This window comes from Coregonus clupeaformis, chromosome 15, assembly GCF_020615455.1.
Source record: "Coregonus clupeaformis isolate EN_2021a chromosome 15, ASM2061545v1, whole genome shotgun sequence".
NCBI classification, from domain to species: domain Eukaryota; kingdom Metazoa; phylum Chordata; class Actinopteri; order Salmoniformes; family Salmonidae; genus Coregonus; species Coregonus clupeaformis.
In genome coordinates this window covers 13,178,499-13,202,927 of record NC_059206.1, presented here as the reverse complement: position 1 = coordinate 13,202,927, position 24,429 = coordinate 13,178,499, and the positions used below count along the sequence as shown (strand labels likewise).

The following is a 24,429-nucleotide window of genomic DNA, read 5'->3' as shown; positions in this document are numbered from 1 at the left end:
GATTGACTTATACAAGAGTGCAGTAGATCAGGCCTTACAGAGTGATAATGGACACCTGGACCTGTTCCTCCGCTTCCTTCTGGGCCTCTCACTGGAGTCCAATCAGACTCTCCTACAAGGCCTACTGACACAGACAGGAAGAAGCTCACAGACCAATGAGAACATAATTGAATACATCAAGAAGAAGATCAGGAAGAATCCCTCTCCAGAGAGATGCATCAATCTGTTCCACTGTCTGAATGAGTTGAATGACCATTCTCTGGTGGAGGAGATCCAAACCTACCTGAGCTCAGGAAGTCTCTCAGAGGCCGAACTCTCACCTGCACAGTGGTCAGCTCTGGTGTTTGTGTTGCTGACTTCAGAAGAGGACCTGGATGTGTTTGACCTAAAGAAATACTCCAGATCAGATGAGGGTCTTCTGAGGCTGCTGCCAGTGGTCAAAGTGTCCAGAATAGCTCTGTGAGTTCCTGGATTAAAGTCATGCTCAATATTAATTGGAAATGTATTCAAAAATTCAACAACTAATAAGTAATTGTAATTAATAAGGCCTTTTAATGATAATGGATGAATAATTTAAGAACCCTAAAGGAGATCCTTTAAAGGGGCAATCCAGGATTGGTACATCCATTTTTGGATTTTTGGATTAATCATATATAGGCATTGATTCCTGAATAATATAACTTATAAATGGCTCATGAGCTTAGTTCAACTGTCTTACCCAATCAGAACCCAGAATATAAACTTGTTTTACTCCATTGTTTGTAAACAATGTAATTGTAAACTGTATCACTTAAAAAATATGGTTAAAATGATCATTTTGATCTCATGGATCTATGAGCCCCGTTTATGAATTTGATAGTGGTTACATTTTTCCAGCCCCATCCACAACTGGATTTCTGTTAGAATGAAGTGAATTTCTGTTCAATGTGCATATATATACAGTACCAGTCAAAAGTTTGGACACACCTACTCATTCAAGGGTTTTTCTTTATTTTTACTATTTTCTACATTGTAGAATAATAGTGACGGCATCAAAACTATGAAATAACACATATGGAATCATGTAGTAACCAAAAAAGTGTTAAACCAATCAAAATATATTTTAGATTTTAGATTCTTCAAAGTAGCCAACCTTTGCCTTGTAGACAGCTTTGCACACTCTTGGCATTCTCTCAACCAGCTTAATGAGGAATGCTTTTCCAACAGTCTTGAAGGAGTTCCCACATATGCTGGGCACTTGTTGGATGCTTTTCCTTCACTCTGCGGTCCAACTCATCCCAAACCATCTCAATTGGGTTGAGGTCGGGTGATTGTGGAGGCCACTCCATCACTCGCCTTCTTGGTCAAATAGCCCTTATACAGCCTGGAGGTGTGTTTTGGGTCATTATCCTGTTGAAAAACAAATGATAGTCCCACTAAGAGCAAACCAGATGGGATGGTGTATCGCTGCAGAATGCTGTGGTTTCAGCCTTGAATTCTAAATAAATCACTGACAGTGTCACAAGCAAAGCACCCCCACACCATCACACCTCCTCCTCCATGCTTCACGGTGGGAACCACACATGCAGAGATTATCAGTTCACCTACTTTGCGTCTCACAAAGACACGGCGGTTGGAACCAAAAATCTCAAATTTGGACCCATCAGACCAAAGGACAGATTTCCACAGGTCTTTTAGTAGTGGTTTCTTTGCAGCAATTCAACCATGAAGGCCTGATTCACGTGGTCTCCTCTGAACAATTTATGTTGAGATGTGTCTGTTACTTGAACTCTGTGAAGCATTTATTTGGGCTGCAATCTGAAGTGCAGTTAACTCTAATGAACTTATCCTCTGCAGCAGAGGTAACTTTGGGTCTTCCTTTCCTGTGGTGGTCCTCATGAGAGCCAGTTTCATCATAGCGCTTGAAGTTTTTTGCGACTGCACTTGAAGAAACTTTCAAAGTTCTTGACATTTTCCAGATTGACTGACCTTCATGTCTTAAAGTAATGATGGACTGTCGTTTCACTTTGCTTATTTTATCTGTTCTTGCCATAATATGGACTTGGTCTTTTACCAAATAGGGCTATCTTCTGTATACCTTGTCACAACACAACTGATTGGCTCAAACGCATTAAGAAGGAAATAAATTCCACAAATTAACTTTTAACAAGGCACACCTGTTAATTGAAATGCATTCCAGGTGACTACCTCATGAAGCTGGTTGAGAGAATGCCAAGCGTGTGCAAAGATGTCATCAAAGCAAAGGGTGGCTACTTTGAAGAATCTCAAATATAACATACATTTTGATTTGTTTGACACTTTTTTGGTTACTACATGATTCCATATGTGTTATTTCATAGTTTTGATGTCTTCACTGTTATTCTATAATGTAGAAAATAGTAAAAATAAAGAAAAACCCTAGGTGTGTCCAAACTTTTGACTGGTACTGTATGTTGGATTGTTTTCTTTGTTAGGCTGAATGGATGTAACCTCACAGAGAGATGCTGTGAAGCGTTGGCCTCAGTTCTCAGCTCAAACTCCTGTCACCTGAGAGAGCTGGACCTGAGTAACAACAAGCTGCAGGATTCAGGAGTGATGCTACTCTCTGCTGGACTGGAGAGTCCACACTGTAAACTTGAGACCCTGAGGTCAGTTTGGGCTAAAGGAGATATTTAAGCATGATGATCTTGTGTAAGGAATGTGCTTTACATTGTAGCCTACTAGATATTGAGACCAGACGTTAGAACCAGTGGTGTGGTAGAATGTAAACGCACATAAATGCCATTTACACACTTTTTTATTTTCTTTGCAGAAGCATTTACCCACCTATCAAATAAAAATGTAGGGAGCATTGCTTTATTCCCTTAGAACAGAGATCAGTATTTACCCACTTATCACAGAAAAATGTAGGGAGCATTGCTTTATTCCCCCAGAACAGGAGATCAGTATTTACCCACCTATCACAGAAAAATGTAGGGAGCATTGCTTTATTCCCCCAGAACAGAGATCAGCATTTACCCACCTATCAAATAAAAATGTAGGGAGCATTGCTTTATTCCCCCAGAACAGAGATCAGCATTTACCCACCTATCACAGAACAATTTAGGGAGCATTGCTTTATTCCCCCAGAACAGAGATCAGCATTTACCCACCTATCAAAGAAAAATGTAGGGAGCATTGCTTTATTCCCCTAGAACAGAGATCAGCATTTACCCACCTATCACAGAAAAATGTAGGGATCATTGCTTTATTCCCCCAGAACAGAGATCAGCATTTACCCACCTATCACAGAAAAATGTAGGGAGCATTGCTTTATTCCCCCACAATAGAGATCAGAATTTACCCACCTATCACAGAAAAATGTAGGGAGCATTGCTTTATTCCCCCAGAACAGAGATCAGCATTTACCCACCTATCACAGAAAAATGTAGGGAGCATTGCTTCATTCCCCTAGAACAAAGATCAGCATTTACCCACCTATCACAGACAAATGTAGGGAGCATTGCTTTATTCCCCTAGAACAGAGATCAGCATTTACCCACCTATCACAGAAAAATGTAGGGAGCATTGCTTTATTCCACTAGAACAGAGATCAGCATTTACCCACCTATCACAGACAAATGTAGGGAGCATTGCTTTATTCCCCTAGAACAGAGATCAGCATTTACCCACCTATCACAGAAAAATGTAGGGAGCATTGCTTTATTCCCCTAGAACAGAGATCAGCATTTACCCACCTATCACAGAAAAATGTAGGGAGCATTGCTTTATTCCCCCACAATAGAGATCAGAATTTACCCACCTATCACAGAAAAATGTAGGGAGCATTGCTTTATTCCCCTAGAACAGAGATCAGCAATTACACACCTATCACAGAAAAATGTAGGGAGCATTGCTTTATTCCCCCAGAACAGAGATCAGCATTTACCCACCTATCACAGAAAAATGTAGGGAGCATTGCTTTATTCCCCCAGAACAGAGATCAGCATTTACCCACCTATCACAGAAAAATGTAGGGAGCATTGCTTTATTCCCCCAGAACAGAGATCAGCATTTACCCACCTATCACAGAAAAATGTAGGGAGCATTGCTTTATTCCCCCAGAACAGAGATCAGCATTTACCCACCTATCACAGAAAAATGTAGGGAGCATTGCTTCATTCCCCTAGAACAAAGATCAGCATTTACCCACCTATCACAGACAAATGTAGGGAGCATTGCTTTATTCCCCTAGAACAGAGATCAGCATTTACCAGCCTATCAAAGAAAAATGTAGGGAGCATTGCTTTATTCCCCTAGAACAGAGATCAGCATTTACCCACCTATCACAGACAAATGTAGGGAGCATTGCTTTATTCCCCTAGAACAGAGATCAGCATTTACCCACCTATCACAGAAAAATGTAGGGAGCATTGCTTTATTCCCCTAGAACAGAGATCAGCATTTACCCACCTATCACAGAAAAATGTAGGGAGCATTGCTTTATTCCCCCACAATAGAGATCAGAATTTACCCACCTATCACAGAAAAATGTAGGGAGCATTGCTTTATTCCCCTAGAACAGAGATCAGCAATTACACACCTATCACAGAAAAATGTAGGGAGCATTGCTTTATTCCCCCAGAACAGAGATCAGCATTTACCCACCTATCACAGAAAAATGCAGGGAGCATTGCTTTATTCCCCCAGAACAGAGATCAGCATTGACCCACCTATCACAGAAAAATTTAGGGAGCATTGCTTTATTCCCCCAGAACAGAGATCAGCATTTACCCACCTATCACAGAAAAATGTAGGAGCATTGCTTTATTCCCCCAGAACAGAGATCAGCATTTACCCACCTATCACAGAAAAATGTAGGGAGCATTGCTTCATTCCCCTAGAACAAAGATCAGCATTTACCCACCTATCACAGACAAATGTAGGGAGCATTGCTTTATTCCCCTAGAACAGAGATCAGCATTTACCCACCTATCACAGAAAAATGTAGGGAGCATTGCTTTATTCCCCTAGAACAGAGATCAGCATTTACCCACCTATCACAGACAAATGTAGGGAGCATTGCTTTATTCCCCTAGAACAGAGATCAGCATTTACCCACCTATCACAGAAAAATGTAGGGAGCATTGCTTTATTCCCCTAGAACAGAGATCAGCATTTACCCACCTATCACAGAAAAATGTAGGGATCATTGCTTTATTCCCCCAGAACAGAGATCAGCATTTACCCACCTATCACAGAAAAATGTAGGGAGCATTGCTTTATTCCCCTAGAACAGAGATCAGCATTTACCCACCTATCACAGACAAATGTAGGGATTATTGCTTTATTCCCCTAGAACAGAGATCAGCATTTACCCACCTATCACAGAAAAATGTAGGGAGCATTGCTTTATTCCCCTAGAACAGAGATCAGCATTTACCCACCTATCACAGAAAAATGTAGGGAGCATTGCTTTATTCCCCCACAATAGAGATCAGAATTTACCCACCTATCACAGAAAAATGTAGGGAGCATTGCTTTATTCCCCTAGAACAGAGATCAGCAATTACACACCTATCACAGAAAAATGTAGGGAGCATTGCTTTATTCCCCCAGAACAGAGATCAGCATTTACCCACCTATCACAGAAAAATGTAGGGAGCATTGCTTTATTCCCCCAGAACAGAGATCAGCATTTACCCACCTATCACAGAAAAATGTAGGGAGCATTGCTTCATTCCCCTAGAACAAAGATCAGCATTTACCCACCTATCACAGACAAATGTAGGGAGCATTGCTTTATTCCCCTAGAACAGAGATCAGCATTTACCCACCTATCACAGAAAAATGTAGGGAGCATTGCTTTATTCCCCTAGAACAGAGATCAGCATTTACCCACCTATCACAGACAAATGTAGGGAGCATTGCTTTATTCCCCTAGAACAGAGATCAGCATTTACCCACCTATCACAGAAAAATGTAGGGAGCATTGCTTTATTCCCCTAGAACAGAGATCAGCATTTACCCACCTATCACAGAAAAATGTAGGGAGCATTGCTTTATTCCCCCACAATAGAGATCAGAATTTACCCACCTATCACAGAAAAATGTAGGGAGCATTGCTTTATTCCCCTAGAACAGAGATCAGCAATTACACACCTACAGTGGGGAAAAAAAGTATTTAGTCAGCCACCAATTGTGCAAGTTCTCCCACTTAAAAAGATGAGAGAGGCCTGTAATTTTCATCATAGGTACACGTCAACTATGACAGACAAAATGAGGAAAAAAATCCAGAAAATCACATTGTAGGATTTGTAATGAATTTATTTGCAAATTATGGTGGAAAATAAGTATTTGGTCAATAACAAAAGTTTCTCAATACTTTGTTATATACCCTTTGTTGGCAATGACACAGGTCAAACGTTTTCTGTAAGTCTTCACAAGGTTTCTACACACTGTTGCTTGTATTTTGGCCCATTCCTCCATGCAGATCTCCTCTAGAGCAGTGATGTTTTGGGGCTGTCGCTGGGCAACACGGACTTTCAACTCCCTCCAAAGATTTTCTATGGGGTTGAGATCTGGAGACTCCAGGACCTTGAAATGCTTCTTACGAAGCCACTCCCTCGTTGCCCGGGCGGTGTGTTTGGGATCATTGTCATGCTGAAAGACCCAGCCACGTTTCATCTTCAATGCCCTTGCTGATGGAAGGAGGTTTTCACTCAAAATCTCACAATACATGGCCCCATTCATTCTTTCCTTTACACGGATCAGTCGTCCTGGTCCCTTTGCAGAAAAACAGCCCCAAAGTATGATGTTTTCACTCCCATGCTTCACAGTAGGTATGGTGTTCTTTGGATGCAACTCAGCATTCTTTGTCCTCCAAACACGACAAGTTGAGTTTTTACCAAAAAGTTCTATTTTGGTTTCATCTGACCATATGACATTCTCCCAATCCTCTTCTGGATGCACTCTAGCAAACTTCAGACGGGCCTGGACATGTACTGGCTTAAGCAGGGGACACGTCTAGCACTGCAGGATTTGAGTCCCTGGCGGCGTAGTGTGTTACTGATGGTAGGCTTTGTTACTTTGGTCCCAGCTCTCTGCAGGTCATTGACTAGGTCCCCCGTGTGGTTCTGGGATTTTTGCTCACCGTTCTTGTGATCATTTTGACTCCCACGGGGTGAGATCTTGCGTGGAGCCCCAGATCGAGGGAGATTATCAGTGGTCTTGTATGTCTTCCATTTCCTAATAATTGCTCCCACAGTTGATTTCTTCAAACCAAGCTGCTTACCTATTGCAGATTCAGTCTTCCCAGCCTGGTGCAGGTCTACAATTTTGTTTCTGGTGTCCTTTGACAGCTCTTTGGTCTTGGCCATAGTGGAGTTTGGAGTGTGACTGTTTGAGGTTGTGGACAGGTGTCTTTTATACTGATAACAAGTTCAAACAGGTGCCATTAATACAGGTAACGAGTGGAGGACAGAGGAGCCTCTTAAAGAAGAAGTTACAGGTCTGTGAGAGCCAGAAATCGTGCTTGTTTGTATGTGACCAAATACTTATTTTCCACCATAATTTGCAAATAAATTCATAAAAAATCCTACAATGTGATTTTCTGGATTTTCTTTTCTCAATTTGTCTGTCATAGTTGACGTGTACCTATGATGAAAATTACAGGCCTCTCTCATCTTTTTAAGTGGGAGAACTTGCACAATTGGTGGCTGACTAAATACTTTTTTTCCCCACTGTATCACAGAAAAATGTAGGGAGCATTGCTTTATTCCCCCAGAACAGAGATCAGCATTTACCCACCTATCACAGAAAAATGCAGGGAGCATTGCTTTATTCCCCCAGAACAGAGATCAGCATTGACCCACCTATCACAGAAAAATTTAGGGAGCATTGCTTTATTCCCCCAGAACAGAGATCAGCATTTACCCACCTATCACAGAAAAATGTAGGGAGCATTGCTTTATTCCCCCAGAACAGAGATCAGCATTTACCCACCTATCACAGAAAAATGTAGGGAGCATTGCTTTATTCCCCCACAATAGAGATCAGAATTTACCCACCTATCACAGAAAAATGTAGGGAGCATTGCTTTATTCCCCTAGAACAGAGATCAGCAATTACACACCTATCACAGAAAAATGTAGGGAGCATTGCTTTATTCCCCCAGAACAGAGATCAGCATTTACCCACCTATCACAGAAAAATGCAGGGAGCATTGCTTTATTCCCCCAGAACAGAGATCAGCATTGACCCACCTATCACAGAAAAATTTAGGGAGCATTGCTTTATTCCCCCAGAACAGAGATCAGCATTTACCCACCTATCACAGAAAAATGTAGGGAGCATTGCTTTATTCCCCCAGAACAGAGATCAGCATTTACCCACCTATCACAGAAAAATGTAGGGAGCATTGCTTGTTCCCCTAGAACAAAGATCAGCATTTACCCACCTATCACAGACAAATGTAGGGAGCATTGCTTTATTCCCCTAGAACAGAGATCAGCATTTACCCACCTATCACAGAAAAATGTAGGGAGCATTGCTTTATTCCCCTAGAACAGAGATCAGCATTTACCCACCTATCACAGACAAATGTAGGGAGCATTGCTTTATTCCCCTAGAACAGAGATCAGCATTTACCCACCTATCACAGAAAAATGTAGGGAGCATTGCTTTATTCCCCTAGAACAGAGATCAGCATTTACCCACCTATCACAGAAAAATGTAGGGATCATTGCTTTATTCCCCCAGAACAGAGATCAGCATTTACCCACCTATCACAGAAAAATGTAGGGAGCATTGCTTTATTCCCCTAGAACAGAGATCAGCATTTACCCACCTATCACAGACAAATGTAGGGATTATTGCTTTATTCCCCTAGAACAGAGATCAGCATTTACCCACCTATCACAGAAAAATGTAGGGAGCATTGCTTTATTCCCCTAGAACAGAGATCAGCATTTACCCACCTATCACAGAAAAATGTAGGGAGCATTGCTTTATTCCCCCACAATAGAGATCAGAATTTACCCACCTATCACAGAAAAATGTAGGGAGCATTGCTTTATTCCCCTAGAACAGAGATCAGCAATTACACACCTATCACAGAAAAATGTAGGGAGCATTGCTTTATTCCCCCAGAACAGAGATCAGCATTTACCCACCTATCACAGAAAAATGTAGGGAGCATTGCTTTATTCCCCAGAACAGAGATCAGCATTTACCCACCTATCACAGAAAAATGTAGGGAGCATTGCTTTATTCCCCCAGAACAGAGATCAGCATTTACCCACCTATCACAGAAAAATGTAGGGAGCATTGCTTTATTCCCCCAGAACAGAGATCAGCATTTACCCACCTATCACAGAAAAATGTAGGGAGCATTGCTTTATTCCCCCAGAACAGAGATCAGCATTGACCCACCTATCACAGAAAAATTTAGGGAGCATTGCTTTATTCCCCCAGAACAGAGATCAGCATTTACCCACCTATCACAGAAAAATGTAGGGAGCATTGCTTTATTCCCCCAGAACAGAGATCAGCATTTACCCACCTATCACAGAAAAATGTAGGGAGCATTGCTTCATTCCCCTAGAACAAAGATCAGCATTTACCCACCTATCACAGACAAATGTAGGGGAGCATTGCTTTATTCCCCTAGAACAGAGATCAGCATTTACCCACCTATCACAGAAAAATGTAGGGAGCATTGCTTTATTCCCCTAGAACAGAGATCAGCATTTACCCACCTATCACAGACAAATGTAGGGAGCATTGCTTTATTCCCCCTAGAACAGAGATCAGCATTTACCCACCTATCACAGAAAAATGTAGGGAGCATTGCTTTATTCCCCTAGAACAGAGATCAGCATTTACCCACCTATCACAGAAAAATGTAGGGATCATTGCTTTATTCCCCAGAACAGAGATCAGCATTTACCCACCTATCACAGAAAAAATGTAGGGAGCATTGCTTTATTCCCCTAGAACAGAGATCAGCATTTACCCACCTATCACAGACAAATGTAGGGATTATTGCTTTATTCCCCCTAGAACAGAGATCAGCATTTACCCACCTATCACAGAAAAATGTAGGGAGCATTGCTTTATTCCCCCTAGAACAGAGATCAGCATTTACCCACCTATCACAGAAAAATGTAGGGAGCATTGCTTTATTCCCCCACAATAGAGATCAGAATTTACCCACCTATCACAGAAAAATGTAGGGAGCATTGCTTTATTCCCCTAGAACAGAGATCAGCAATTACACACCTATCACAGAAAAATGTAGGGAGCATTGCTTTATTCCCCCAGAACAGAGATCAGCATTTACCCACCTATCACAGAAAAATGTAGGGAGCATTGCTTTATTCCCCCAGAACAGAGATCAGCATTTACCCACCTATCACAGAAAAATGTAGGGAGCATTGCTTTATTCCCCAGAACAGAGATCAGCATTTACCCACCTATCACAGAAAAATGTAGGGAGCATTGCTTTATTCCCCCAGAACAGAGATCAGCATTTACCCACCTATCACAGAAAAATGTAGGGAGCATTGCTTCATTCCCCTAGAACAAAGATCAGCATTTACCCATCTATCACAGACAAATGTAGGGAGCATTGCTTTATTCCCCTAGAACAGAGATCAGCATTTACCCACCTATCACAGAAAATGTAGGGAGCATTGCTTTATTCCCCCTAGAACAGAGATCAGCATTTACCCACCTATCACAGACAAATGTAGGGAGCATTGCTTTATTCCCTAGAACAGAGATCAGCATTTACCCACCTATCACAGAAAAATGTAGGGAGCATTGCTTTATTCCCCTAGAACAGAGATCAGCATTTACCCACCTATCACAGAAAAATGTAGGGAGCATTGCTTTATTCCCCCACAATAGAGATCAGAATTTACCCACCTATCACAGAAAAATGTAGGGAGCATTGCTTTATTCCCCTAGAACAGAGATCAGCAATTACACACCTATCACAGAAAAATGTAGGGAGCATTGCTTTATTCCCCCAGAACAGAGATCAGCATTTACCCACCTATCACAGAAAAATGCAGGGAGCATTGCTTTATTCCCCCAGAACAGAGATCAGCAATGACCCACCTATCACAGAAAAATTTAGGGAGCATTGCTTTATTCCCCCAGAACAGAGATCAGCATTTACCCACCTATCACAGAAAAATGTAGGGAGCATTGCTTTATTCCCCCAGAACAGAGATCAGCATTTACCCACCTATCACAGAAAAATGTAGGGAGCATTGCTTCATTCCCCTAGAACAAAGATCAGCATTTACCCACCTATCACAGACAAATGTAGGGAGCATTGCTTTATTCCCCTAGAACAGAGATCAGCATTTACCCACCTATCACAGAAAAATGTAGGGAGCATTGCTTTATTCCCTAGAACAGAGATCAGCATTTACCCACCTATCACAGACAAATGTAGGGAGCATTGCTTTATTCCCCTAGAACAGAGATCAGCATTTACCCACCTATCACAGAAAAATGTAGGGAGCATTGCTTTATTCCCCTAGAACAGAGATCAGCATTTACCCACCTATCACAGAAAAATGTAGGGATCATTGCTTTATTCCCCCAGAACAGAGATCAGCATTTACCCACCTATCACAGAAAAATGTAGGGAGCATTGCTTTATTCCCCTAGAACAGAGATCAGCATTTACCCACCTATCACAGACAAATGTAGGGATTATTGCTTTATTCCCTAGAACAGAGATCAGCATTTACCCACCTATCACAGAAAAATGTAGGGAGCATTGCTTTATTCCCCTAGAACAGAGATCAGCATTTACCCACCTATCACAGAAAAATGTAGGGAGCATTGCTTTATTCCCCCCACAATAGAGATCAGAATTTACCCACCTATCACAGAAAAATGTAGGGAGCATTGCTTTATTCCCCTAGAACAGAGATCAGCAATTACACACCTATCACAGAAAAATGTAGGGAGCATTGCTTTATTCCCCCAGAACAGAGATCAGCATTTACCCACCTATCACAGAAAAATGTAGGGAGCAATGCTTTATTCCCCAGAACAGAGATCAGCATTTACCCACCTATCACAGAAAAATGTAGGGAGAATTGCTTTATTCCCCCAGAACAGAGATCAGCATTTACCCACCTATCACAGAAAAATGTAGGGAGCATTGCTTTATTCCCCCCAGAACAGAGATCAGCATTTACCCACCTATCACAGAAAAATGTAGGGAGCATTGCTTCATTCCCCCTAGAACAAAGATCAGCATTTACCCACCTATCACAGACAAATGTAGGGAGCATTGCTTTATTCCCCTAGAACAGAGATCAGCATTTACCCACCTATCACAGAAAAATGTAGGGAGCATTGCTTTATTCCCCTAGAACAGAGATCAGCATTTACCCACCTATCACAGACAAATGTAGGGAGCATTGCTTTATTCCCCTAGAACAGAGATCAGCATTTACCCACCTATCACAGAAAAATGTAGGGAGCATTGCTTTATTCCCCTAGAACAGAGATCAGCATTTACCCACCTATCACAGAAAAATGTAGGGATCATTGCTTTATTCCCCCAGAACAGAGATCAGCATTTACCCACCTATCACAGAAAAATGTAGGGAGCATTGCTTTATTCCCCTAGAACAGAGAACAGCATTTACCCACCTATCACAGACAAATGTAGGGATTATTGCTTTATTCCCCTAGAACAGAGATCAGCATTTACCCACCTATCACAGAAAAATGTAGGGAGCATTGCTTTATTCCCCTAGAACAGAGATCAGCATTTACCCACCTATCACAGAAAAATGTAGGGAGCATTGCTTTATTCCCCCACAATAGAGATCAGAATTTACCCACCTATCACAGAAAAATGTAGGGAGCATTGCTTTATTCCCCTAGAACAGAGATCAGCAATTACACACCTATCACAGAAAATGTAGGGAGCATTGCTTTATTCCCCCAGAACAGAGATCAGCATTTACCCACCTATCACAGAAAAATGTAGGGAGCAATGCTTTATTCCCCCAGAACAGAGATCAGCATTTACCCACCTATCACAGAAAAATGTAGGGAGAATTGCTTTATTCCCCCAGAACAGAGATCAGCATTTACCCACCTATCACAGAAAAATGTAGGGAGCATTGCTTTATTCCCCCAGAACAGAGATCAGCATTTACCCACCTATCACAGAAAAATGTAGGGAGCATTGCTTCATTCCCCTAGAACAAAGATCAGCATTTACCCACCTATCACAGACAAATGTAGGGAGCATTGCTTTATTCCCCTAGAACAGAGATCAGCATTTACCCACCTATCACAGAAAAATGTAGGGAGCATTGCTTTATTCCCCTAGAACAGAGATCAGCATTTACCCACCTATCACAGACAAATGTAGGGAGCATTGCTTTATTCCCCTAGAACAGAGATCAGCATTTACCCACCTATCACAGACAAATGTAGGGAGCATTGCTTTATTCCCCTAGAACAGAGATCAGCATTTACCCACCTATCACAGAAAAATGTAGGGAGCATTGCTTTATTCCCCCACAATAGAGATCAGAATTTACCCACCTATCACAGAAAAATGTAGGGAGCATTGCTTTATTCCCCTAGAACAGAGATCAGCAATTACACACCTATCACAGAAAAATATAGGGAGCATTGCTTTATTCCCCCAGAACAGAGATCAGCATTTACCATCTGTGACGTCACGAGAGGCTACACAGCTTTCAGCGGGATTGCTCAAGTAGTGCAAGGAGACAAGGTTCAAACAAAACAAGGATTTTATTATAGGTCTTGGGAAATTAACGAAAATATAACAAAATTCTGTTCTCTTGTGGCTCTTTAAGGGTTAACAGTTCAGGGATGTCTCTTCCACATCCAAAATCATAATTCTCACTCGCTCAGATAACTTTTCCCCAGCCTTACTGTAGTCCACGTTGCAGCTAGTGGCCAACCCAGCAAAAAGTCCTTCCAAATGTCTCTCACGTATTTCCACAGGTGCATATATCCAAAGGTGAGTATTTCCCAAAGGTAAGTATCTCCAACTCCTTATATTCCTCATGGAAGTGGACGTGCAGCACTCTTGTTCTCCAGAGAGCCCAGGTTGGAGACTGTGTCTCTTCCCTTCCCCAACCTTCAGCTCATCAGCTCCTCATTTGTTTCAGCTGCGTGGGAAGATTGGCCATAGAGGGGTGGAGTTCCCGACCATACCAGCAGATGGAGCCATAGCTGTCTGGGTTTGCAGCCACCTCAGGGGGGATGTAACGTCCCTCCAGGACACAGCCTCTCGTGACATCACACATCCCCCTCCTCGGGACCGACGTCCTCGTCGGGTAAAGGCAGCGAAGAAGGCATCACGCCGGGAGAGGGCGTCCGCATTGCCGTGGTGCTTGCCAGACTGCTCTCTCTTCAACTCCTCCAACTCTAGGACCAGGGACTCAGCCTCCTGTTGTCTCTCCTTGAGTTTCTTACTGAACGCATCAGCCTTGGTTTTAGCAGAGTTTAGCTTCTGTTGAGCAGCTTTCAGTTCCTTCTCTCTCTCTGCCTCCGCATTCTTCATCTTGTTCTCCAACACCTTGTACTTCTCCTCTGCCTTCTTCTGGACCTCCTTACTCCTGCGCAGGGTCTCCTCACACTCCTCGATGGTCCTGCGCAGCCTCTCCAGCTCCTCCTGTTGCTTAGGGAAGGAGCTCTGTTGGAGTTTAGCCTGGAGGATATCTAACTCTTCTGTCTTCATGTCTAACTGTTGCTTTAACAAACGATACCTCTCAGCGGTCCCCTTCAGACCAGACAGTTCTTTGTCCAGATTCTGTAGCTCCCGTCTCTGTGTCGGTCTGGGCACCTGCCATCCCTATCAGAGCCCGGGCGGGAGTGAGTAACTCGGAGGATTGCACCGGAGCCTTCCCAGGATGAGTCTTGCCTCTCCGTTTCCGAGGTACTCGGGTTATCCTCTCCTGAGACTCTCTCCAGAGTGGGTAAAAGGCTGGGCAGTCTCGTCCCAATTAGGACAGGGACGGGGAGGGAATCAACCACCCCCGCTCGTCGTGTGTATGGTTCCCCGTGTGCTGGTCATTGTAAGTTCAGTAATGGGGTATTCTCTGGTGTCCCCATGGACACAGGAAACTGGGATGACTTTCCCCGGGGTCAGACACGTTGGGCCCACCAAATCCTTACGCACCAGGGTGGCCCGGCTACCAGAATCCAGTAAGGCCTCCACATCATGGTGATTCACAGTTACCGGGCAGGTGGGGGGGTCGATCTGGGCCGCCATCTACGACTCCCAAGAGCGAGGCAAAACGGTGTGTGGGTGCTGAGCTGGAGGACTCCGCAGTGGGCATAGGTTCATCGGCTGGTTTCCCACACTGCCAGGAGATATGTCCCATCTCCCCACACCGGTAACACTGTCGAGTTTCCCCCTCCTGGTGTACTCTTCTTGGACCCGCCTGGTTTCTGGCTCCCCCTGGAGCCGGGATAAGTCCTGACGTGGCTGGGTTCGAGACCTTGGGGGTCCTTTGGACGGGTTCTTCCCATTTGTGGTGGGGCCGCCCTCCTGGGGTCTTTTTCGGGAAGCATTCAGCATCTCCGCTGTGGCCTGGTACTTTTCCACAGCTTCCACGGTCAGATCAGCCGTGGTCAAGGCCTGTTGACTGATGAACCGTTTTGCCTCATAAGGCAGGGCGCGTAGGTAACGATCCACCACAACGGCCTCCACCACCGCCGCTGCTGTATTCCTCTGCGGATCCAGCCATTTCCTTGCGATTCGGACAAGTTCATGCATCTGCGCCCGAGGAGGTTGGTCTGGTTGGAAGGTCCAACTGTGAAAGCGCTGGGCCATACCAAACTTTGTGAGTCCATATCTGCTGAGGATCTCAGACTTCAGGGCATCATAGTCAGTAACCTGGTCAGGGCCCAGGTCCCGGACAGCATTCAGCGATTCCCCGGTTAGAAAGGGGGGCTAACAGACCAACCCACTGTTGCTTGGGCCAGGCTTCCCTAGTGGCCGTGGCCTCAAATGCATGCAGGTATGCCTCAATGTCATCGGTAGCTCCCATCTTAGATATAAAGTCACTTGCCTTTATTGGGCGGGTATTTTGGACCACCCTCTGTCTCTGCAACTGCAATTCCTCTGCCTTCAGAAGGTTGGCTTTCTTTGCTCCTCCAAGAGAGCCACGTTTACTTGCATCTGGGCTTGCTGGCCAGCAACAAGGGCTTTCAATATGTCCTCCATTTCAGTCGGGCGGGGAGCCTACGGCCAACTTGGAAAACTGGGTGATCAAACCTTCGGTATCCTCCTCTGACATGCACTATTAACGCTTGAGCGTGCCTGTATTCTCCACCATCTGTGACGTCACGAGAGGCTACACAGCTTTCAGCGGGATTGCTCAAGTAGTGCAAGGAGACAAGGTTCAAACAAAACAAGGATTTTATTATAGGTCTTGGGAAATTAACGAAAATATAACAAAATTCTGTTCTCTTGTGGCTCTTTAAGGGTTAACAGTTCAGGGATGTCTCTTCCACATCCAAAATCATAATTCTCACTCGCTCAGATAACTTTTCCCCAGCCTTACTGTAGTCCACGTTGCAGCTAGTGGCCAACCCAGCAAAAAGTCCTTCCAAATGTCTCTCACGTATTTCCACAGGTGCATATATCCAAAGGTGAGTATTTCCCAAAGGTAAGTATCTCCAACTCCTTATATTCCTCATGGAAGTGGACGTGCAGCACTCTTGTTCTCCAGAGAGCCCAGGTTGGAGACTGTGTCTCTTCCCTTCCCCAACCTTCAGCTCATCAGCTCCTCATTTGTTTCAGCTGCGTGGGAAGATTGGCCATAGAGGGGTGGAGTTCCCGACCATACCAGCAGATGGAGCCATAGCTGTCTGGGTTTGCAGCCACCTCAGGGGGATGTAACGTCCCTCCAGGACACAGCCTCTCGTGACATCACACCACCTATCACAGAAAAATGCAGGGAGCATTGCTTTATTCCCCCAGAACAGAGATCAGCATTGACCCACCTATCACAGAAAAATGTAGGGAGCATTGCTTTATTCCCCCAGAACAGAGATCAGCATTTACCCACCTATCACAGAAAAATGTAGGGAGCATTGCTTTATTCCCCCAGAACAGAGATCAGCATTTACCCACCTATCACAGAAAAATGTAGGGACATTGCTTCATTCCCCTAGAACAAAGATCAGCATTTACCCACCTATCACAGACAAATGTAGGGAGCATTGCTTTATTCCCCTAGAACAGAGATCAGCATTTACCCACCTATCACAGAAAAATGTAGGGACATTGCTTCATTCCCCTAGAACAAAGATCAGCATTTACCCACCTATCACAGACAAATGTAGGGAGCATTGCTTTATTCCCCCAGAACAGAGATCAGCATTTACCCACCTATCACAGAAAAATGTAGGGAGAATTGCTTTATTCCCCCAGAACAGAGATCAGCATTTACCCACCTATCACAGAAAAATGTAGGGAGCATTGCTTTATTCCCCCAGAACAGAGATCAGCATTTACCCACCTATCACAGAAAAATGTAGGGAGCATTGCTTCATTCCCCTAGAACAAAGATCAGCATTTACCCACCTATCACAGACAAATGTAGGGAGCATTGCTTTATTCCCCTAGAACAGAGATCAGCATTTACCCACCTATCACAGAAAAATGTAGGGAGCATTGCTTTATTCCCCTAGAACAGAGATCAGCATTTACCCACCTATCACAGACAAATGTAGGGAGCATTGCTTTATTCCCCTAGAACAGAGATCAGCATTTACCCACCTATCACAGACAAATGTAGGGAGCATTGCTTTATTCCCCTAGAACAGAGATCAGCATTTACCCACCTATCACAGAAAAATGTAGGGAGCATTGCTTTATTCCCCCACAATAGAGATCAGAATTTACCCACCTATCACAGAAAAATGTAGGGAGCATTGCTTTATTCCCCTAGAACAGAGATCAGCAATTACACACCTATCACAGAAAAATATAGGGAGCATTGCTTTATTCCCCCAGAACAGAGATCAGCATTTACCCTCTGTGACGTCACGAGAGGCTACACAGCTTTCAGCGGGATTGCTCAAGTAGTGCAAGGAGACAAGGTTCAAACAAAACAAGGATTTTATTATAGGTCTTGGGAAATTAACGAAAATATAACAAAATTCTGTTCTCTTGTGGCTCTTTAAGGGTTAACAGTTCAGGGATGTCTCTTCCACATCCAAAATCATAATTCTCACTCGCTCAGATAACTTTTCCCCAGCCTTACTGTAGTCCACGTTGCAGCTAGTGGCCAACCCAGCAAAAAGTCCTTCCAAATGTCTCTCACGTATTTCCACAGGTGCATATATCCAAAGGTGAGTATTTCCCAAAGGTAAGTATCTCCAACTCCTTATATTCCTCATGGAAGTGGACGTGCAGCACTCTTGTTCTCCAGAGAGCCCAGGTTGGAGACTGTGTCTCTTCCCTTCCCCAACCTTCAGCTCATCAGCTCCTCATTTGTTTCAGCTGCGTGGGAAGATTGGCCATAGAGGGGTGGAGTTCCCGACCATGCCAGCAGATGGAGCCATAGCTGTCTGGGTTTGCAGCCACCTCAGGGGGATGTAACGTCCCTCCAGGACACAGCCTCTCGTGACATCACACATCCCCCTCCTCGGGACCGACGTCCTCGTCGGGGTAAAGGCAGCGAAGAAGGCATCACGCCGGGAGAGGGCGTCCGCATTGCCGTGGTGCTTGCCAGACTGCTCTCTCTTCAACTCCTCCAACTCTAGGACCAGGGACTCAGCCTCCTGTTGTCTCTCCTTGAGTTTCTTACTGAACGCATCAGCCTTGGTTTTAGCAGAGTTTAGCTTCTGTTGAGCAGCTTTCAGTTCCTTCTCTCTCTCTGCCTCCGCATTCTTCATCTTGTTCTCCAACACCTTGTACTTCTCCTCTGCCTTCTTCTGGACCTCCTTACTCCTGCGCAGGGTCTCCTCACACTCCTCGATGGTCCTGCGCAGCCTCTCCAGCTCCTCCTGTTGCTTAGGGAAGGAGCTCTGTTGGAGTTTAGCCTGGAGGATATCTAACTCTTCTGTCTTCATGTCTAACTGTTGCTTTAACAAACGATACCTCTCAGCGGTCCCCTTCAGACCAGACAGTTCTTTGTCCAGATTCTGTAGCTCCGTCTCTGTGTCGGTCTGGGCACCTGCCATCCCTATCAGAGCCCGGGGCGGGAGTGAGTAACTCGGAGGATTGCACCGGAGCCTTCCCAGGATGAGTCTTGCCTCTCCGTTTCCGAGGTACTCGGGTTATCCTCTCCTGAGACTCTCTCCAGAGTGGGTAAAAGGCTGGGCAGTCTCGTCCAATTAGGACAGGGACGGGAGGGAATCAACCACCCCCGCCGTCGTGTGTATGGTTCCCCGTGTGCTGGTCATTGTAAGTTCAGTAATGGGGTATTCTCTGGTGTCCCCATGGACACAGGAAACTGGGATGACTTTCCCCGGGGTCAGACACGTTGGGCCCACCAAATCCTTACGCACCAGGGTGGCCCGGCTACCAGAATCCAGTAAGGCCTCACACATCATGGTGATTCACAGTTACCGGGCAGGTGGGGGGTCGATCTGGGCCGCCATCTACGACTCCCAAGAGCGAGGCAAAACGGTGTGTGGGTGCTGAGCTGGAGGACTCCGCAGTGGGCATAGGTTCATCGGCTGGTTTCCCACACTGCCAGGAGATATGTCCCATCTCCCCACACCGGTAACACTGTCGAAGTTCCCCCCCTCCTGGTGTACTCTTCTTGGACCCGCCTGGTTTCTGGCTCCCCCTGGAGCCGGGATAAGTCCTGACGTGGCTGGGTTCGAGACCTTGGGGTCCTTTGGACGGGTTCTTCCCATTTGTGGTGGGGCCGCCCTCCTGGGGTCTTTTCGGGGAAGCATTCAGCATCTCCGCTGTGGCCTGGTACTTTTTCCACAGCTTCCACGGTCAGATCAGCCGTGGTCAAGGCCTGTTGACTGATGAACCGTTTTGCCTCATAAGGCAGGGCGCGTAGGTAACGATCCACCACAACGGCCTCCACCACCGCCGCTGCTGTATTCCTCTGCGGATCCAGCCATTTCCTTGCGATTCGGACAAGTTCATGCATCTGCGCCCGAGGAGGTTGGTCTGGTTGGAAGGTCCAACTGTGAAAGCGCTGGGCCATACCAAACTTTGTGAGTCCATATCTGCTGAGGATCTCAGACTTCAGGGCATCATAGTCAGTAACCTGGTCAGGGCCCAGGTCCCGGACAGCATTCAGCGATTCCCCGGTTAGAAAGGGGGCTAACAGACCAACCCACTGTTGCTTGGGCCAGGCTTCCCTAGTGGCCGTGGCCTCAAATGCATGCAGGTATGCCTCAATGTCATCGGTAGCTCCCATCTTAGATATAAAGTCACTTGCCTTTATTGGGCGGGTATTTTGGACCACCCTCTGTCTCTGCAACTGCAATTCCTCTGCCTTCAGAAGGTTGGCTTTCTTTTGCTCCTCCAAGAGAGCCACGTTTACTTGCATCTGGGCTTGCTGGCCAGCAACAAGGGCTTTCAATATGTCCTCCATTTCAGTCGGCGGGGAGCCTACGGCCAACTTGGAAAACTGGGTGATCAAACCTTCGGTATCCTCCTCTGACATGCACTATTAACGCTTGAGCGTGCCTGTATTCTCCACCATCTGTGACGTCACGAGAGGCTACACAGCTTTCAGCGGGATTGCTCAAGTAGTGCAAGGAGACAAGGTTCAAACAAAACAAGGATTTTATTATAGGTCTTGGGAAATTAACGAAAATATAACAAAATTCTGTTCTCTTGTGGCTCTTTAAGGGTTAACAGTTCAGGGATGTCTCTTCCACATCCAAAATCATAATTCTCACTCGCTCAGATAACTTTTCCCCAGCCTTACTGTAGTCCACGTTGCAGCTAGTGGCCAACCCAGCAAAAAGTCCTTCCAAATGTCTCTCACGTATTTCCACAGGTGCATATATCCAAAGGTGAGTATTTCCCAAAGGTAAGTATCTCCAACTCCTTATATTCCTCATGGAAGTGGACGTGCAGCACTCTTGTTCTCCAGAGAGCCCAGGTTGGAGACTGTGTCTCTTCCTTCCCCAACCTTCAGCTCATCAGCTCCTCATTTGTTTCAGCTGCGTGGGAAGATTGGCCATAGAGGGGTGGAGTTCCCGACCATACCAGCAGATGGAGCCATAGCTGTCTGGGTTTGCAGCCACCTCAGGGGATGTAACGTCCCTCCAGGACACAGCCTCTCGTGACATCACACCACCTATCACAGAAAAATGCAGGGAGCATTGCTTTATTCCCCCAGAACAGAGATCAGCATTGACCCACCTATCACAGAAAAATGTAGGGAGCATTGCTTTATTCCCCCAGAACAGAGATCAGCATTTACCCACCTATCACAGAAAAATGTAGGGAGCATTGCTTTATTCCCCCAGAACAGAGATCAGCATTTACCCACCTATCACAGAAAAATGTAGGGACATTGCTTCATTCCCCTAGAACAAAGATCAGCATTTACCCACCTATCACAGACAAATGTAGGGAGCATTGCTTTATTCCCCTAGAACAGAGATCAGCATTTACCCACCTATCACAGAAAAATGTAGGGAGCATTGCTTTATTCCCCTAGAACAGAGATCAGCATTTACCCACCTATCACAGAAAAATGTAGGGAGCATTGCTTTATTCCCCTAGAACAGAGATCAGCATTTACCCACCTATCACAGACAAATGTAGGGAGCATTGCTTTATTCCCCTAGAACAGAGATCAGCATTTACCCACCTATCACAGAAAAATGTAGGGAGCATTGCTTTATTCCCCTAGAACAGAGATCAGCATTTACCCACCTATCACAGAAAAATGTAGGGATCATTGCTTTATTCCCCAAAGAACAGAGATCAGCATTTACCCACCTATCACAGAAAAATGTAGGGAGCATTGCTTTATTCCCCTAGAACAGAGATCAGCATTTACCCACCTATCACAGAAAAATGTAGGGAGCATTGCTTTATTCCCCCACAATAGAGATCAGAATTTACCCACCTATCACAGAAAAATGTAGGGAGCATTGCTTTATTCCCCTAGAACAGAGATCAGCAATTACACACCTATCACAGAAAAAGGTAGGGAGCATTGCTTTATTCCCCCAGAACAGAGATCAGCATTTACCCACCTATCACAGAAAAATGTAGGGAGCATTGCTTTATTCCCCCAGAACAGAGATCAGCATTTACCCACCTATCACAGAAAAATGTAGGGAGCATTGCTTTATTCCCCCAGAACAGAGATCAGCATTTACCCACCTATCACAGAAAAATGTAGGGAGCATTGCTTTAAGCCCTGAACAGAGATTAGCATTTACACCTATCACAGAAAAATGTAGGGAGCATTGCTTTAAGCCCCCAGAACAGAGATCAGCATTTACCCACCTATCACAGAAAAATGTAGGGAGCATTGCTTCATTCCCCTAGAACAAAGATCAGCATTTACCCACCTATCACAGAAAAATGTAGGGAGCATTGCTTTATTCCCCTAGAACAGAGATCAGCATTTACCCACCTATCACAGAAAAATGTAGGGAGCATTGCTTTATTCCCCTAGAACAGAGATCAGCATTTACCCACCTATCACAGAAAAATGTAGGGAGCATTGCTTTATTCCCCTAGAACAGAGATCAGCATTTACCCACCTATCACAGAAAAATGTAGGGAGCATTGCTTTATTCCCCCACAATAGAGATCAGAATTTACCGACCTATCACAGAAATATGTAGGGAGCATTGCTTTATTCCCCTAGAACAGAGATCAGCAATTACACACCTATCACAGAAAAATGTAGGGGAGCATTGCTTTATTCCCCAGAACAGAGATCAGCATTTACCCACCTATCACAGAAAAATGTAGGGAGCATTGCTTTATTCCCCTAGAACAGAGATCAGCATTTACCCACCTATCACAGAAAAATGTAGGGAGCATTGCTTTATTCCCCTAGAACAGAGATCAGCATTTACCCACCTATCACAGAAAAATGTAGGGAGCATTGCTTTATTCCCCCAGAACAGAGATCAGCATTGACCCACCTATCACAGAAAAATTTAGGGAGCATTGCTTTATTCCCCCAGAACAGAGATCAGCATTTACCCACCTATCACAGAAAAATGTAGGGAGCATTGCTTTATTCCCCCAGAACAGAGATCAGCATTTACCCACCTATCACAGAAAAATGTAGGGAGCATTGCTTCATTCCCCTAGAACAAAGATCAGCATTTACCCACCTATCACAGACAAATGTAGGGAGCATTGCTTTATTCCCCTAGAACAGAGATCAGCATTTACCCACCTATCACAGAAAAATGTAGGGAGCATTGCTTTATTCCCCTAGAACAGAGATCAGCATTTACCCACCTATCACAGACAAATGTAGGGAGCATTGCTTTATTCCCCTAGAACAGAGATCAGCATTTACCCACCTATCACAGAAAAATGTAGGGAGCATTGCTTTATTCCCCTAGAACAGAGATCAGCATTTACCCACCTATCACAGAAAAATGTAGGGATCATTGCTTTATTCCCCCAGAACAGAGATCAGCATTTACCCACCTATCACAGAAAAATGTAGGGAGCATTGCTTTATTCCCCTAGAACAGAGATCAGCATTTACCCACCTATCACAGACAAATGTAGGGATTATTGCTTTATTCCCCTAGAACAGAGATCAGCATTTACCCACCTATCACAGAAAAATGTAGGGAGCATTGCTTTATTCCCCTAGAACAGAGATCAGCATTTACCCACCTATCACAGAAAAATGTAGGGAGCATTGCTTTATTCCCCCACAATAGAGATCAGAATTTACCCACCTATCACAGAAAAATGTAGGGAGCATTGCTTTATTCCCCTAGAACAGAGATCAGCAATTACACACCTATCACAGAAAAATGTAGGGAGCATTGCTTTATTCCCCAGAACAGAGATCAGCATTTACCCACCTATCACAGAAAAATGTAGGGAGCATTGCTTTATTCCCCCAGAACAGAGATCAGCATTTACCCACCTATCACAGAAAAATGTAGGGAGCATTGCTTCATTCCCCTAGAACAAAGATCAGCATTTACCCACCTATCACAGACAAATGTAGGGAGCATTGCTTTATTCCCCTAGAACAGAGATCAGCATTTACCCACCTATCACAGAAAAATGTAGGGAGCATTGCTTTATTCCCCTAGAACAGAGATCAGCATTTACCCACCTATCACAGACAAATGTAGGGAGCATTGCTTTATTCCCCTAGAACAGAGATCAGCATTTACCCACCTATCACAGAAAAATGTAGGGAGCATTGCTTTATTCCCCTAGAACAGAGATCAGCATTTACCCACCTATCACAGAAAAATGTAGGGAGCATTGCTTTATTCCCCCAC

General features: G+C 44.6%; 1 protein-coding gene across 1 annotated transcript in view; it reads left to right on the top strand.

Annotated features, from left to right (window-relative positions):
- The window catches only part of LOC121583102 (NACHT, LRR and PYD domains-containing protein 3-like), a 41,664-nt gene that overhangs the window by 5,867 nt on the left and 11,368 nt on the right, over positions 1 to 24,429 (top strand). The window contains 2 exon segments of the mRNA XM_045225371.1: positions 19 to 459; positions 2,454 to 2,627. Of these exon segments, the coding sequence (XP_045081306.1) occupies positions 19 to 459; positions 2,454 to 2,627 (615 nt within the window).